Below are 18,157 nucleotides of genomic sequence, written 5' to 3' on the forward strand. Positions count from 1 at the left end.
AGACAAGGCCCCATGCCCCTAGCTTCCTCCTGTGAGGGGCCCCCCAGGTTCCTTTTACTTGTGGCCCCGAAAAGACACTCCAGTTTATGACAGTAATCAAACCCATGCTGCTCATGTTCTTAACTCTAATTTCTCCTAAATAGCCTCACACAATTTATTTGGAAGGTTTTGCTTATCCACTTCAAATCTAAATAAAGTTTTGTGGATTTAAATAATACTTGGAAACACGTAACAAGGGTTTTTCACTGATCAGCCACTACAGACACAGAATAATAATGTTTCACCAGTTTTATTGTTGCCACTCTGAACATTTTAAATCAATATTTTGGTCAAAGCCCATATTAGTCTTTCTGTGGGTAGCAGGCTTCAAAGTAGTTGTGCAACATTTGAGGAAACATGCTTATTAGCTTTCTTTGCATGGAAAGTATATAAAAATTAAAGCCATCAGTTAGTTAGTTTAGCATTAAGACTCAAAACAAAGGTCATTGCAACAAACAAAGAGACGATTCAGTCAATCATTGGGTTGTCAAAACACAACTTGTCATCATTTTTCGTATTTCACTTCCTGTTTGGGTTCAACAAAATAGATCATCTCAGGACTCTGGGATTGTGTTACTGAAGATGCAGTTTCCATCATCTTTGACTGTCGTGCACAGTGGTTAATAGTGTCGAGTTTGCATGTTCACTCTGTGTCTGGGATTTCTCCGACTTCCTCCCACAATCCAAAGACGTACAACTTAAGTTAACTGGAGACTCGTGGATGTGACGGTGAATGGTTGTTTGTCAGCCCTGTGATAATCTGACGACCTGCCCCGGGTGTAATCCGCCTCTAACCAAACGTCAGCTAGGATTGAATCCAGCTCCGCCTCTGCCATCAAAGCATGAGTGATAAATATTGGATGGACGGACTCTGCTGACGTCTTGGTAAAGTTTAATATTTGGCGTCACAAGGAAATAAAAACACCAGAAGGACTTTTTTTTCTGTCCTGTGGATGATAACCTTAGTTGCCTATAGGCAGCTTGTACATGCTACATCAACATGTGCACAAATATCTACCAGAGACACAGGTATTGATTTTGACGTTCCCCGGTAACATGTAAAAGCTAAATTGACCAACACACCAATTTCCCACGTCAATGGATTCCTTTCAGACGGCTTTTATGGCAGGTTTAACAGCTGCTGGAGCAAAAATCACTTCTTCACCTCCACTGCATCGCAGGCATAGACGTGATGTTAGCTGAGAGTAAACCTATATATGGATCCAAACCTGTCTGAGCCTCAGCAATGAGTGCGTATATTTCATTATTACAGATTTTAAAATCACACAAACACAACACAGTGAATTTGATGACGTGTTGGTACTTAGTGACTGTTACAGTAAAACATTTTCAGGTATAAATTTTCACAGAACAAACAAGCGAGTTATGATTTTTCTAAAGATGTTTTGTTTTTCCGTGTTGCTACATGATGGGATAGGAGCAATACAGGGCGATGCCACACTGGTCATTCTTGTTGCGCGACATCCGGATGTAGCCCTTGTCTCCAAAAGAGGTTCCCCAGCTGGAACGATGAGAACACAAAAAAACACCACATTTAAAAAAAACAGGCAAAGGACGAGGCTCCTGGGATATTTACATACGTCATTTACATGTGTTGTTTGAACATATCCAAAGATAAATTAATGAAAAATGAATTTCAAGTGATGGAAGCAGCATATTGTTCATCTGATAAACTGTCTTCATTTAAATGTGCATTGCAGATCAAGCTGGTCATTGTTACTCAAGGCAACTGGAAGGAGAAGCTACTTTCTCCACCGAGGCTGAGTTTCTGTTAGCTCTCCACATGTGCATGATTTTCTTTCAAAGGATCTTTTGATTGTCTATTGAAATTCCCCAAAACGTCCTCATACATATACATATGAACTTTATTGAATCCACTCAGATCTTCATTGGTCAATGTCCCACAACTTCCACCAAGTTTAAAGAAATTCGCTCACTATTTTATTCCTAATCCTGCTGACAGACAAACAATAGAAGAGAATGATCGAGTGTTAAAATCAACAGAGGGGATCTGTTGCAAAAAGTAAAGATTTATATTTTATTTAGACATCTCAAAATGCTCTTCACATTCTTCAGTAGCTAAAATGTCCGGAACACAACAACAACGTTACTTCATCGTCGTGACTCAACTCAAGCAGCCTGAATTTATATGGTGACCACGCTCACAGCTGTGTCGTCAGTCATCAGGTGGAAATGAAAACCAGGTGAGTTAAAGATGATTCCCTAAAAGAGATTTCACCTCTAACCTACATAAAATGTTTAGAATTTGAAATACTCCAGTACAAGAACTTCAATAATTCAACGTACTGAGTTACTGTTCACAGCTACCATTAAAAAAAGTGCAACCCGGAGGAAGCAAAGAAGAAAATCACTGTGGTGAGAAACTTGATAAAACCGCTCTGACCACTTTTGAACTGTTTCACACATTAAGTCTGACTGAGACCAGACTGGTGGTTGGAGTAAATCTCTGCCTCTTCATGGCTGCTTCTTCATCTGTTTCATTTTCTCTGTTTCTTCATGGCTGCTTCTTCATCTGTTTCATTTTCTCGGTTTCTTTATCGCTGCTTCATTGCCCAACATTTGTGACATTTTAAACAGCAAGAACAAAACATCCGGACTGCCCTGTTTCACTTCCTATTTATCCTCTGACACACGGACAGAACCAAAAGGAGGAACAAACATTACATTACATTCGTTCCTATGTTCATAAATAAGTCTGTGTTATATGGACCAGATGTGAAACGTCTCACCTATTCTTCACCAGCCAGTAGTCCTGCCCGCTCTCAGTGCCGTAGCCCACAGCCAACACCCCGTGGTTCACTCTCTGGGTGCAGGTTGGGTCGTTGTATACTCCTGAAATGAGCATATTCAAATCCATCTCAATATATCCATTTTTACAAATGATATAAATTTTACACACGTTTAAGCCACTTTGTTTGTGCATATTCTAAACAATTTTATACAAAACAAATATCGGGACATATGAAGTCAGCAAATCTGAGAGTCTAACGGTGTGTCACCTACCGCTCCTGTAGAAAGCAAATGTGGGCCTCGTGGCGTCGATAGCCACTGAGATGGGCCCGATGGTGGCGAGCGCGTTCTTCAGAGCCCCCTCGTCGCCTTCAGGCAGGAAGCTGTACCTGGAGCAGTTGGCGGCGCGGTAGGATGGGTTGTAGCTGCACTGCTGCAACTGAAGAGAGGAGATAAAACTGATTCACACAGCGTCTATGTCAAGAAATTTGCCTGAGGCATAAAAGCACCCGCTAATTAGAGCACCACAACCACCAGGGGGCCCTATTCAAACAAAACATAAACTTAACTTTGCTTCCACTGTCTGCGTTGTGGGTGCTTTGACAATTTTATGTGTGAGAGATGCAACTTGTTGTGGAATCCAGAAATGAAGCCAAAATATCCTGGATACGAACGCTGCCATCTTGTGGTGATGAGATCATTTGGACTTTAGACCGTAGATAGGCAGGTGGCTGTCTGCAGTATAGAACATAAACCCGGCCTCCTCCATGTTAGCAAATGGGACATGGACCAAACTAAAAACCAAAAAGTCAAATACATTTTTCTTTTTTGGGGGGGGGGGGGGGGGGGGGAGAAGTGGAGACGTGTCATCCATCTTTATTTACAAACGCAGCCGCGTCCTGAGTTTGAGATTCTTCAAGTGATTAAAATAAAACAGGGGAAACATTTTAGAACTAAAATCTCAAATGTAACGATTGATTGAGACGATTGTCGCTCTGCTCATTAAGAAGCTGTTTCACTTTGTTTCTTTTTTAACTTTTGGGCTGAATTAGAGCCACGACACGTCCACGAGGCTGCAGCAGCAGATCTGCCCTCCTCCTCCTCCTCCTCCTCCTCCTCTTCCACACAGCAGTGAACCAGATGGAGCCTGGAGGACAAACATGTTGTCCGCTCCGATTAATTTATTGTTGCTCCAAAGAGACATTAACAGCCGACCACAGACAAGTGAGGAGAGTGTTGCTGTCTGCAGCCTGGAGGGTTGTGCTTAACTTATTGTTGCTGTTCGTACACCCACACAGTTTGTCTCACACAGGAATCCTTTCAACGTAAACCTGAGCTTGCACTGGTTTCCTACATGTTCACACTTTAAAGAACATTATGGTTTTATTTCTCTTAAACTGAACAAGAGCACAAAGTATAAAAGAAATCAGTTTCTCATCTTCAGATTATAATCCCTGTTGACTGGTGTGTAAACTGATACCGAAACAAACGATTGTCTGTGATAATGCAGAAATTAAATTAAATCGAACAAAACCAAATGAATATATCAACGACACTCAGTAGAGTTCATACTTCTGCCAAGGTTGAATAATCTGACACGTGATTGTCTGGTTCTTATTGTAGAAATACAAAAGAAAAAAGGAAGCGTCAGATTCATATTTCAAAAAATATTTCTTCAAATCATAGAATCTGTGAATTATTCCCAGAAGAATGAAGGAAAATGTCGACAGATGCTTTATGTTGCAAAGATAAAATATGACATGACTGGATCTGCACCAAACCTGAATTGGTTCTTGCTCCATTCCACATCCAAGTTTGGTTGAAATGGGTTTAGTAGTTTTTGCATTAATTCTATTTCATGACACACTCACCTGTCCTCTGTACGGGTACGAAGCCTCTGAGTCGATGCCCTTGTTGTCGATGACGTACTGGAAGGCCCTGTCCATGAAGCCCCCGTTGCAGCCTTTGTTGCCGTATTTCAGAGAACAGTCCACCAGGTTTTGGGGGCTGAGATCCACCAGCTTCCCTGTGGTCTTGGCCAGCTGGCCCTCGAGGGCCCCTGCAGCACTGAAGGCCCAGCAAGAGCCACATGAACCCTGGATTTTAACAAGTTGTGTTACTGTAACTTCATGTACACCAACTCCCAGTTTCAAACGTAATCCTAAAAACATACTTCATATAATATACTTATAAAAGCAGCAGCATCACATCAATTAAAATATTCTGCATCCTTCTGTACACATTCACACGTTTGGCAGCACAAGACAAGTTTGTGCAGACGAATCCACTGGAGGTTGGAAAAGAGTTCAAGAGGTTAAAGAACTTTATGTCAATTATATTTAACTTGTTGTAAAATCAATAGTCATGAGTCTGTGGTTGAATGATGCTCAACAGCAGCTGTAGTATGTTCTGAAAATCTGATCTTTTTCTTGGCAAATTAACTTGAATATTTCAAACACAAGAAATACATTAAAAAATATCGACTTTTGTTTTTGACTTTTCTCAAGTTCTCACAGTGACTTCAGGAGGTCACCTTTTTCTTTTACTTTATTTTTATGCCCATTAACCAACATAATAAAAGAGTTTTTGATGTAAAACTGTTTAAATCTAGTTCTTAGGATAATATAGTTAAAATTAAATATCATCTCTAGAGTGAAAACTGACAAAAGGTTACAGAAAAGTTATTGAAACAAAAAATCAAAACCAAACTTCAACAGTTACAGAGGAGTCATAAGAAATATTCCTATAAAGTAAACAGACATAAAACGTGTACTAATATCTGATAAACAATAATTATATTGTATATAAGTACATGCAGATTTTAACACTAATAAATTCAGGTGAGTATTTGGGGACAATAATGAACAAAAACACAAAAATGCACAAATACAAAGACTTCCTGTTTCAACAAGAGGCAAAAAAATAAAGAAGAGGAGGAACGTGTGTGTTGTTGGTTCCTCGCTGACGGAAACACTGAGTCTTTACCTGCATTTTGACGCTGGTGACGCAGCCTTGGAGTCTCCAGTCCACCGAGACCGGAACATCAGCGCCTGACCCCACGAAAGGAGCTGGCGCCCTCTGGATGTCGGCAGGTGGAGTGAGCGTGGCGTACGACTGCATGATCTCTTCTGTTGTCTGTCAGGAAGTAGAAAACAGCAGTGTTATATATATATATTTAAAAATAAAATCAGATTTGACTTTCTTTCTTGTTGGACAGATGTTCTGTTAGGTGGAAACATGGAAATCATCGGTATCATAGATTTGGTAACAAATTTGATGCTTGACTTTTATTTCTTAATGAAATAATTTTCTTAAATGACAGTGAACTGAACATCTTTGGTCTTTTGGACAAAACAATGGAGGAGGCCTCTTCTACCATTTTCTGATATTTCAATCGACTAAACAATAAATTAATCCAGAAAATTGTTAACAGATGAATCGATAAAGAAAATAATATTTAACGGCAGCCCCAGGATGAGTCATTGATAAATGGACGTGATGAGCGTGAACAATAACGATCAATGAGTTTGATCGTTTGTCGTGTGCGAGCGTCTCACCAGGTCTCCCATGTGGTTCATACTCAGATCGTAGGTTTGAAGCCCCATCGAGGCCTCCAGGTTGTGCTTAGTAATGAGCATCAGGTTCCTCTCCCACAATTCCCGGCGGCGCACATCCTCCACCTCAACACGAGCAGAAACAAAAGCAGTGCACGAGGTCAAACACTAAATACCACATCAGCAAAAACAATGATTTTATTTTCGGTCTCAAGTCAAATCTGTGACTGGACAGTTTGAACAAACAGGAGACACCTCATTTGGATACGTCTTCCCGTGAGTCTTCTTCCACAGCTCCCAGTGGACGTCCAGTCTGACGTCCAACATGGCTGCGGCCTCGACACACAGGGAGACGAGCAGCAGGCTCGCCAGCATCAGGCCTGTGAACACACACACACACACACACACACACACATGAGCCACATATATCCTACATCTATTTATAAATATTAAAACAATTAATGCTATATCTATTTATATTTTTACATAGTTTTCAAATATATTTCTTATCTTGATTTTTTTTCAAAGATTCCAAAGATATTATTTAGTTTCTTTCTATTTCTCTTTCTATTATAGTTTTTTTTATACCAGAACTTGAGACAAACGACTTTTCAGTGACGCAACAACTGAAGAGAAGTGAAATCCAAAAATATCACTCTGTTCAGAAATACTGAGGCAAATTAAAACCTCATAATCAAGTGTAAAATATCCACATATAAAATATAAACATCACGTCACACCTTTCTGAGATTCAAAACTTTCCGTAAAGAGGAAATACAATAATAAAATACATAATATATAATTACTTTATCATCTTACAGTTATTCTTATTATTATTAGTAGTAGTATACGCAGTAGTAGTATCCACCACCACAGTCGTCTGTGTCTCAGTGATATATTATTACAGTTTTCTTCTTCAGTAACTTCACCTGTCTTCTCGACGCTAAAACAAAGAAACGAAAGTAAAACTTCATTTCTCACCTGATCCGTTTTTTAAATCGACAGTTAAAGTTTCTCGTTGACACAAAGAGAAGCAGAATATTTCTGAAAAGAGTTTAAAAGTTGAAACTTTCTCTCACCTCGTTCATTCTGCGTCTTCATCTTAACTTCCGAGCTCAAAGACTTTCCTGCCTCATGATAAAGTGGAACAACAGGTCACATGAGCTGAACTTCTTCTTCCTCTTTTCAAACAAAAACCTGCTGATTCACCTGAAGCTCCGAGAAATAAACTCAAACATCTGCTCACCTGTTTCCTGAAAGACTCCGAAATAAAACATAGAACCACCAGAGAACGTGGGAGAGGATTTGAATCTATGTTCACAAAAATAAAGTATTTAGTTTAAGTATTTCAGTATTTTTTTATATTATTTTAAGAAGCCTCAACATTGACCTCTAGAGGCTGCAACATGAACAACATCTTCTAGATAAAACATTTAATCCATTGCGAAAATATCTGGACAAAATACACAAAATTATTAAAAATAATAAAAGTAATATTTGTTTTCTTTTGTTGTTTGTTTTTTGACCTGTTTATTTTCAAATTTGAAAATCCTGATAAACTGTTTAATAGTGTAGAAGTTTGAATCAGTGTCATTCTAATAAAACCAGAACCAATATATTTAGTTTGTTAATTTATTTCACACTTAACAACAAGCAGAACCAACCTACTCTGTTGATCTCGATATTTTATAAATCTGTTGTTAAATAATATAAATAAATATTAGAATAGATAAATCCAGACTTAATCTCAGCGTCTTTGAGAGAAGTCAGAATCAGATCTTGTAATTTATTGGCTTTTACATCAACATTATATTCATGTTGAAATCTATTGTGCAGAAAAAAGAAATAAACGATTCAATGTGAATGCCACTAAATTGGATTATATACGTTTTATATTATATTAACATTGTCGTGTTTATCAAGTGTAATCAGGTTTAATGCATCAGTTTACTGAAGTTTACGATCTGAAGATTCTGGTTCTGGCTATTTGCTGACATCTTAGCGTCAAAAAATATTGCATGATACAGTCCAATTCAAAATGAAACCTTTATTCAAGTTCATAGAAAACATCAGTTTCCAGTTGAATCATCAGAAAAGTGCTGAACAGAACAACAACAACAACAACAACAACAACCAAAGTGATCAGGTGAAATACTGGGATTATTGGTGTGAGGAGGGGAGGAGGAGCCTCCATTGCCCAGCAATGTTTCCTCCTCACAAACTGATTAAACTTAAAGATCTGAACATTCACAGACCAGACAAACACGAGGAGATTCAGTTTGCTCCCTGTGGGTCCGTGGATTTAACGTGGGACTGAGGTGAGTTTCTAACATCACGTCCCTGCAGGTTTGTATCGTGTTTCTCTCTGACGTCTGCTGCTCTGGAGATAAAACCTGAAAAGACTTCAGGGCTTCAAAGTGCCTCAAATACCTCAAGATAACCAAACGTCCTCATTCCTACAGACGCTCGGATTCCTAGAGTCCAAAACATTGAACTCCTGTTTCATACCAGAAAACATTCACTCATACAAAAAGTCCACATTTGAATTTAGAAAAACATGTTTTGTTATTTGAACTTAATTTGTTAGTAACTTAGATTTGGGGAGGAGCTCTCTTCATGTGGTCTGATCGAAGCCCCTCTGTCCACCCTCGTCTTCCTCTGAGCTCCGCACCCGTCCCCTCACATGATGGGGTAGCTGGCGAGGTTGGCGATGCCGCAGAGGTTGTCACGGTTACGTGCCATCAGGATGTAGCCCTTTTTGCCCCAGTTCTCGCTCCAGCTGTGACAGAGAAGGAGAGAGAGAGAGAGAGAGAAGTGAGAGGGTGTCGCCGGGAGTCAAACAGAATTTCCCGTCGTCAGTTTGTCATCGACGTGTCCGACAGAAGCATCACATCACATCACATGATGAGCCACCTGCTGCCGACAGACGGGTGACGTGTCCCACCTGTTCTTGATGATCCAGTACTTCTTCCCCTTGGAGCTGATTCCGTAGCCGACCGCCAGCACGGCGTGATTGATGTCGTCTTTGTTGCAGTTGCGGTCGTAGTAAACACCTGAGCACACGACGGAGGATGAGAAGAGACCCTGAGCTCAAACCGCTTCTTTAAAGTCGACTTTTAAAAACAATGTATCCGCTAAGACCCCAAACTTGATAAATGTTCAGTGTGTAGGATTTAGTGACGTCTAGTGGTGAACTTGATGTTGCAGCTGGATGTCCCTCACCTCACCCTCCCCTTCCAAACAGGAAATATAAAGAACTGATTCTAGAATAAAAGAAAACAACAATTCGTACAACAGTTTCTGTAAATAGATCCTTTTCACCTGAAGCTTACACACTGAACCTTTAAAACTCATCACGATGCTGCGTTCAGAGCACGATGTTCGATTTTCATGCTCTAAATCTAATTCACGTTTGGTTTGGACAGAAGCCGCTCAACACATTAACACGTGAGGAGAAACAAAAAGCCCATTTTAACTGAAATAACAGAAATGATAACAATGGACGGATGAGCCCGTGTCAGCAGACGTGTGGTTGGATCTCTCACCTCTCTGGTAGAACTGGAAGCTGCTCTGTGAGGCGTCGATGCCGACAGACACTGGACCCACTTTAAACAGAGCGACAGCCAGAGCGTGCTCATCGCCCACGGGCACTTCCTTATAGCCTTTGCACTGAGCCGCCATTCCTGAGGAGTTGTAGCGGCACGACTGGTCCTGCAGAGGAGAGGAGTGAAAGTATTAGTTTCTAGTTTCTTTGAATCACTGGAAAAGAAAATGGACGAAGACGGAAACCAATCAAAGCTGTGTTAGACGAGGCATAATAGTTTATTGTAAAAGTTTGTTTGTGCAAGAAATTGATTCATTGACAAGAAAGCTCAGGATTCATATTCTATCTAGAAGTGTCCGTGGGACCTCCTCACCTCTCCGACGTACGGGTACGCCTCCTCAGAGTCGATGCCTCCGTTCTCCTGGACGTACTGGAAGGCGTTGGTCATGTATCCTCCTCCGCAGCCGTTGTTCTCGGTGACACAGTCCACCAGGTTCTGAGGACTGAGGTCCATTAGCTGACCCGTCTTCTTGGCCAACTGGCCCTCCAGGGCCCCGGCGGAGCTGAAGGCCCAACAGGAGCCACAGGAGCCCTGTCATGAAAGATTCAAACATGTTTCTCCAGGTCATGTAAATAAAGAATTTAAATATGAGCACTGATTATGTAGAATCCAGGTTTTGAGAGCTGCAGGACAACATCCTGTGAGAATAAGGACTGAGAGATGCAGCCTGTTTCTTCTCCTGTCTGTCCACTAGAGGGCAGAATGTGACCACTCAGAGGTGTGAACATTTTACGATTTCTATTTCACGTTTCAACGTCACATCCTTCCACCGAGTTTCATTAAAAATCACTTCAGTAGTTTTTGTGTAATCCTTCAAACAAACCTGCGTCAAAACCAACATATTGTACAACAGAGAAACTTTGTACACGTGTGATCACGACTCAACTGACATCAGCTTCAAATACAGGGAAACTTCAGAGAGACCATGAGATGAGCTGAGCAGGAAGCTGAGACACACCGATTATACCTGCAGGTCAGCGAGTCAAACACCAGGGGGAGACAGCATCCTGCACATAAACCTCACACTCAGTCATTTACTTTAATTTCATTCTGTTCTCACAAATTAATACATTTCCAAAATAATTAAATGTATTATGAATACATTAATAGTAGTAGTTATATTGCATTTACACTCTGACAAAGTGTTGAAAAGTATAATTGAATGCAAATAAGTAAAAAATAAGAATTAAATTTAATCAAAGACACAAAAAAAACACATCAGTGTCACCATGTTATTATAAATATTATTGTTGTTATTGTTACTATTATTGTTTATTAGCATTTCATCAAATGCTCCAATAAACAACTTCTAAACATCAATTATTCATAAAATAAAAATGCTCAAACACAAACACTAGACCTCAGACTCTAATAACGTTATAAAACACAACATGGCTGCTGCTCATGTGCCTGTGAGCTCAAAGCACAGATGTACGACAACACGTTTCAGCCTCTGAACTTCCTGCTCGGCTCGAAGGCCTCGTCTGTCCGACCCGCTCACAACCACTAATTACATCAAACAATCAAACCTTCGTAAAGTGAGAACAGACTGTTTCCTTCAGCAGGTTCCACCGTCCATTCACCGGAGGATGTTTCTGGGTGTTTCTGCAAAAGCTTTTAGCCTTTTTTCTTTTTTCTCTTTTCTCGTCCGAGGCCACAAAAGAAAACATTCACCACTTTCTCTAAATGTCACCCGGGTCACATGAAGCTGCCGGAAAAAACACCGTGTCGGAGGATGTTTGTAAATGAATAAAAAGAGTTTTCACTGCCGGCTGACTCACTCATGTAATTACGAGGATTCCATGAGAGCAACAGCATAAGAAGGTAGAGAAATAATAAGTTAAAAGATTTCTGAGGGTAGATATCAACACTACAAATGACGTTTTCACAACTTTTCATATTTTCTCTGATGAACCTGCTGATGATTGATTATTTTTCTCACCTTCGCACATTTTTCCTATTGAATCATGAGAAACTATGACTTTCTTCACACAGGCGTGTTGATATTATCATGTGTAAACCACGTCTCCACTGAAATCAATGAGGTATTTATGTTTCCCCCAAAAAACATCATCACCTGCTCAAAGTTGAGGGTTAGAGTTAAACAACAGGAAATACGATCTCTAATTAACTTCAGTTACAGGAATTCAAAACTTCCTCTATTGAGCAGCGGCTGTTTCAGTTTTGATTCCCACAAACGACTCAGTGTGTCTGAGCTCGGTGGTTGCTGAGGAGATGAAAGTGTAAACGCCCTCGTCTCCTGATCCAGAATCTGGAAAGCTGCTTCTTCTTTTGTTCTTTGTCACAGTTTCCACTTCCCTGCTCGTTAAATATTTTCTTTTATTCTTAGTAGTTTAATGTGGAAAAATGTCACATTCTGTTGTTTTTTTAGGCCTTTTAACATAAAATCTGAAGTGTTTTTCTCTGGAAAAACAGTTTTCAAACACCGAGTGCTCGATAAGATCGTCTGTGTCTGTGTCACCTGGTTTTTCACCGGAGTCACCATGCCCTCCTTGCGGTAGTCGACGAATTTTGGGAGTTTGGACACCCTCTCGTCCAGAGCCATGGTGAAGCTGCGCTGGCGTTCCAACGGGACCTGCAGGCCGGTCATCTTCTCGGCCACTTCCTCTGACGTCTGCGTGAACACAGATCATGTTTTCAGATTCGTCAGATTTAAGATTTTGTGCAACTGGATTAAAAAACATCAGGAGCCACCAGGAGAGCAGAGGTCGAAGGTTACGCGTTACATCACACTGATAAAAGATGGTGTTGAAACTTTGCTCGGTTCCTGGAATAATCGTGTGAGATAAAACTGTTTTGGGAAAGAACAAGAGAAGGGAGGAGGAAGGGAGGATTTAATTTTAGACTAAAGAACAACTCAGAGACGATATGCAGGAGGGAGGATTTGATTCAGCACGGTGACGGAGGGTGAAATGTATTTTATGAAGAAACGGGTTTAACTCTCGTGAAATGTCATGATTCCTCGTGCACAGTGCAAATGTCAGACAGGAAAAATTAATCAACAGTTGAAAAGCTACAACATTTACACGATAATGTAAAAAGGGGAAATGAAGTGTAGAAGAATAACTTATATAAAAGTTCTTCAGTCTATAAACAAAAAGGCCACAAATGAAAGAAACACACACCATCTGCTCATTTCTCTCAGTTCACTTAAACACATCCTTCATTTCCGAGCCACCTGTTCTCAAACAGACATAAAATCCTCCATTTATCCTGAAATCAGACGTGTGTTCATGTTCCTGACGCTTGATGAACGAGCCCAAACAATGTGAGCTTGTTTTACCGCATCATGAAAAGGATCATTAACGACGGCTCATATTAGTTTGAGCTGCAACATGAGCGATGAGGAGAAAAAGAGAGAACGTCGACAGCAGGCGAGGAGGAAAAAAAGGTGAGTACTTGAGATCAGGACCAGATTTTTCCTGCACACGTCCCTGGAGATTAAACACGTTTAGCGCTGGTGTGAAAATGAAACGCTAGTAAACGCTGTTAGCAGACGGAGCAGTTATCACTTGTTAGAGCTGCTAATGATCTTTAGGTCTCGGCTCTGAGGAGACAGTGAGACGCTGTTTGGACTGAAGCTGAATCGACTCAGTGCTGATTCTTCAGTTTATCGATCGACAGAAAATCAAACAGCAAATAATCTTTTTAGGCATTTAGACATTTGAATCTCTTTTTCAAATGCTTCTTCTTTGTTCTGTCTTGTTGTTGTCCACTTTGCTTCTGTGACTCAGCCGGTTTCAACAGATTATCTTATCTTATATCATAACACATGAAGGCGTCACATTTGGTGGAGGGAAGTTTTTTACGGGGGTTTCCTCACAGAGAACACACAACACATGCATCAATAATAAAAACAAGTATTTGTTAGTGTTATATGTGAACGGCTCACACAGGCTTTATAATTACCGTTCCTGCTGTGGCTGTGGGTCATTTCTTACTTGATTAACCTGAGACAGATGTTGAGCAGCTGCACTGAGCCACTGATATCATGGATAAACATCAGTGCAAACTGGTTTTCAGCTTATTCCATATCTGAAACTGGTGAGCTGCATGAGTTGTGTCTGTGGGACATGTATGTTTTTAAAGTCAGAGGGATGTGTGATGGGGTTTTTCCAAAGGTGACAGGGCAGAGGAGGCCAGACACAGACGTCATTACAAGTTAAACCTTTTCTCCACATCGCTCACGGCTGCTGGATCGGCCTCGCACTCACCATGTCTCCCAGGTGGTTCATCCCCAGCTCGTAGGAGTGCATACCCAGCGCTGCCTCCTCGTTGTGGGCCACGATCAGTCTCATGTTCTTCTCCCAGACGGCCCTGCGGATCCCCTCCTCGCCCTGACACAAACACAAGAGCAAAATAAATGAGAGAGATGAGAGATACTTGTTTTGAGATTTAAGATTTCTTCTTTGAGAGGCCGTAAAATATCAGAGAAAATTCACTGTTTGACTCAAAATGAAGTTTTATTTAACTCGTGCACCAACACCTGACAGCTGAGAGAAATCAATCTGGACAAATAGGACAAATTTACATTTTAATTAGCAAAGAAAAAAGAAGAAAGCTGTGTTACTGCCCCACTTCATTAATTAGGACAGTTAAACTGGTGCAGGTTAACAGGTTTCCCTCGAGCAGCTTGTATAGTTACTGCAACACAGCTGTCCAAAGCAATTATTGTCTGTGACATGTTGGTTTAGCTTTAACTTTCAGAATATTAACATCCAACCAGAGACTGCAGTTAACGACATGTATATGATGTCAGTGCTGCTGACAGTCTCAATAGAGGATTTAATAGAGTCAATTGCTTGGTTGGTTGGTTCCCTGAAAAAACGTCCCGAGCTTCATATTCATGGTCTGAAAACCCACTGGTGTAACTCTGATCATTGTTTCTGTCTCATTTCAGTCCCACTAATGGAAAATGCAAATTGTGCTCAAAGACAGATTCTATTACCGCGAGGAACCGATGGAGCAATAGTGATTAAAATCACCGGGATAGAGAGAGAGAGATGTAGAGTCTGTTCTGCTGACTGCAACAACACATCATGATCATATGAACGCACGTCCACGCAAACAGAGACAAACACACACATCACGCTCTGCAGCTGAGGAGCGCTGACCTCTGGCTGGAGGCTGAAGACAACAGATGTTTACCACCAGCTAAACTGTGTTTGTTTCCTTTTTCACAGCCGAGAAGGAAAACACAACAAAGAGCAAGAGAACGAGGAATTCTAGAGACAAGTGAAGCAGTAATTTCCTCCGATCCCCTGAAATGTGCGACACCTGGTGACGGCTGCACTGACAGTCTGAGATTCACCTGATGTTTTATTTGGTGTTGACGAGACAAGAATCATCTCTGTGCCAGACCTGAAATCAGAGGGAGGAGCACTGGTCGCTCTATTTCAGTGTTTTGGCTCGAAGTGGGAACGAGACAGATGGAGTCAGAGCAGAATCAAAAGTAAAGCAGGACGTGCACAATGAGAATTACAGCAGGACGTCCTCCTCGTTCTCAGCCAGTAACTTCATTCCCAAAAGGCTGCAAACTGAAGTTAATGTTTATTTATTAATTATTAGAAGGACGGAGACGTTTCATATTTACTGCTGGTTCTTCAATACTTTCTGCGCCTCCAGATAGTAATGGTCATAATTTAGTGCTACACAAATAAAATAAAATGAATTTGAAAATTGAATGTAATGTTTTCAGCAGAGTAAATATCCAGCAGACACCGAGCCGCAGAGCAGACTCACTCTGAACTGAGCAGCTGATAAACTAAGTCAGACGCAGACAGACAGTGAGTCAAACACAAAGACGTCCAGGCTGAACGTCTGGCTGCAGCCCAGAGAGACAAGAGGGAGCAAACAAAGCTTGACTGAAGACAGGAGACGAGAGTAAAAGAGAAGTTGGGTAAATGCATCAACTGCTGCACCAGCAGATTGTGGAGCTATATTGAAACTCTAACATCTTTTTCCTGAAGGTTGCTTTGCTGTCTCTCTGCTGCTCAACACATGTCAAGTGAGATATATCTTTAGGAATGTGCATCAGAAGTTTGAATTTATCAGAGTTAACAAATGTTTTATTCATTTGGTTCATAATTCATGTCGGTATTAAAATATGAGGCTTCACCACAGATTCGTGCGGTTTATAATTTAGCACTGTCACTCATGCAGCTGGAAACAGAAGTTTAAGCGGAGAAGCGGAACATTTGTGTTCCCATTTATTAACATTTCCCAGATTATGTCAATGTGAAATGTTTTACAATCACAAGTCATCTCCTCGTGATCATATTAAGCTTGTTTGTCGTGCTCATGACAGGTAAACTGCTCTCAGACCTGCACACAAATCTAAGAGTCAACGTCTCCAGAACTTTTCCTGCAGCCCCCACAATGTCAGAGTGAGTCCATAGAGCTGGAAACTGGACGGCTGTGTGGATGGAAAACTGGATGGATCACTGCATATTTGTCAAATCGCGGTTTGTTTTTGGGATATTTCCACATTTGCTATTTTAAAATGGGCAGCTTACGGCTCACATCCATTTTGTCCAGGCCACAAGAAAACCAGAAGAGCTACATCATGGCCTAAAGTGGCCCACAACAAAATGACTGATGTTTCTACAGCAGGATTTTATACGTCATGTTGGTTCCACATACCTGTCGTCTGTGTTCTGGGCGTTTATCACCTCAACATTTCTCACATTTGTCTTTTAACCTTTTTATTTTGCATTTCACAAACAGGAGGACAGAATCCACTGACCAGGCCGTTGTATTCTCTCCTGTGTGTGGTCTTCCACTGGTCCCACTGGTCGTCCAGGAAGGCCTCATCCAGGTGGCTCAGAGCCGAGGCCGCCAGCAGCAACACGCACACGCACGACAACATCCTGGAGGAGCGGCAACGCACAAAGTCTCATGTTTCACACTCAACAAAAAAGCCTGCAGCAGCATTTTACTGACAGATTATAGTTAAAGGCTGAGATTCAAACTGACAAATGAAAACTGAGCTTTATTTTGACTCCGGCTGTACATATACGGTTTATTGAATATTAAAGGAATAAACCATTTATTAAATGTATTCATGCTTCTTAAAGAAATGCTGAATGTGAATTGTGTACGTGTGTTTCTGTCGAGTGGTTTGTTGTCAGTGTATTTTCAGCTTTGAGTCATTCTCTCGACTTCAAAAACAAAGTTTTGCTGCAGTCTGAACTTTTTCGTTTCTTCCCTCTGTTTCCTGCCATCTGTTATTCATCAACTCTTTCTTTCACCTCTTCCTGTCTGTTCTCTGCATTTGTTTCCAGTAAAGTTCACTGTCCTGCTGAGTTTAACTGAACTGAACTAAAAACATCTTGTTTTTCCATTAACTTGTGCAGCGAGCTGAGATTTAATCAACCAAAGCTTCACCTTTGGATGATTTGAAGTAAAACTCTAGATTTAAATGTCACAGTCTGACGATCTGTGTACAAGTCATTTACAGTTTACAGGAACTGGTTTGTGCTCGGTGCTGCACGAGTCGTGAGAATTCTCCTGGTGCCGGCATCTGTCGGTTTCAGAAATGATTCTTCTCATCTGTGTCTCATTGTAACATTAACTGTGCAGAGTTACGACGGCAGCCCTGACTCCCAAAAATCCTTCTATTGAGATGCAACAAAAAAATCTTCCTCTTATCCTCGTCCTCTTCAAACTGATTTCTTTCATAGCTGGAAAAATCACTTGAGGATTTATCAGAGCCTGAATATAAATGAATGTAAAGAGTCAAACCTAAAGTTTTTACAGGGAAACTACTGGTTCCTATTTCTGCATCGTTGCAGTTCAGCTCATGCATACATTGGTTTAAAGTTGGCACATTACTGATCCTCTCAAATGCACAAAACAGAGTAAATCAATAATCAACAATAAACTTTACCTTTAGTCAAAAGTCTGAGGGTTTGGTGAAGTCCTGAGCGTCTGATGTCTTCGTCCTCTGCAGTGGAAGTAGGTCAGTGTGTGAGTTTATATGAGCTGGATTTTGAGGAAGTTCAACGGGAGCTTCAGGTCTGAGGAGGAGGGTTTTGTCTCCATGTAGGGGAATCACATCTGGTTTCACTCAGAGGGTGAAGACCTCTGAACCAGATGCTGTCAGGTGTCAGATTACATCGAGTGAAGAGAAGTGCTGCAGAGAACTGAGGAAGACATTTTAATAAT

The 18,157-nt window shown here is 40.9% G+C and overlaps 2 protein-coding genes across 4 annotated transcripts; both read right to left on the reverse strand.

The window, feature by feature from the left end:
• Positions 1 to 273: 273 nt before the first annotated feature.
• ctss2.1 (cathepsin S, ortholog2, tandem duplicate 1) lies at positions 274 to 7,759 on the reverse strand. Of its 3 annotated transcripts, none has more exons than XM_069537832.1 (8): positions 7,445 to 7,759; positions 6,621 to 6,745; positions 6,369 to 6,491; positions 5,797 to 5,946; positions 4,683 to 4,907; positions 3,085 to 3,250; positions 2,811 to 2,913; positions 274 to 1,561 (listed from the first exon to the last, which is right to left on the reverse strand). In XM_069537832.1, the coding sequence occupies exons 1-8, from the start codon at positions 7,464 to 7,466 to the stop codon at positions 1,462 to 1,464; spliced, it is 1,014 nt and encodes a 337-aa protein (XP_069393933.1). In that variant the 5' UTR covers positions 7,467 to 7,759; the 3' UTR covers positions 274 to 1,461. The 3 variants fall into 3 exon arrangements, with proteins under 3 accessions (XP_069393933.1, XP_069393935.1, XP_069393934.1); XM_069537834.1 differs by having other exon boundaries at positions 7,347 to 7,522; XM_069537833.1 differs by lacking the exon at positions 7,445 to 7,759 and adding an exon at positions 7,185 to 7,347.
• A 638-nt stretch (positions 7,760 to 8,397) lies between these two features.
• ctsk (cathepsin K) lies at positions 8,398 to 18,157 on the reverse strand. Its single transcript, XM_020093468.2, has 8 exons — positions 17,880 to 18,157; positions 16,737 to 16,860; positions 14,206 to 14,328; positions 12,453 to 12,605; positions 10,283 to 10,501; positions 9,911 to 10,076; positions 9,310 to 9,418; positions 8,398 to 9,144 (listed from the first exon to the last, which is right to left on the reverse strand). Exons 2-8 carry the CDS (start codon positions 16,857 to 16,859, stop codon positions 9,045 to 9,047), a joined length of 993 nt encoding a protein of 330 aa, XP_019949027.2. The 5' UTR covers position 16,860; positions 17,880 to 18,157; the 3' UTR covers positions 8,398 to 9,044.

Source organism: Paralichthys olivaceus, chromosome 13 (assembly GCF_024713975.1).
Source record: "Paralichthys olivaceus isolate ysfri-2021 chromosome 13, ASM2471397v2, whole genome shotgun sequence".
NCBI classification, from domain to species: domain Eukaryota; kingdom Metazoa; phylum Chordata; class Actinopteri; order Pleuronectiformes; family Paralichthyidae; genus Paralichthys; species Paralichthys olivaceus.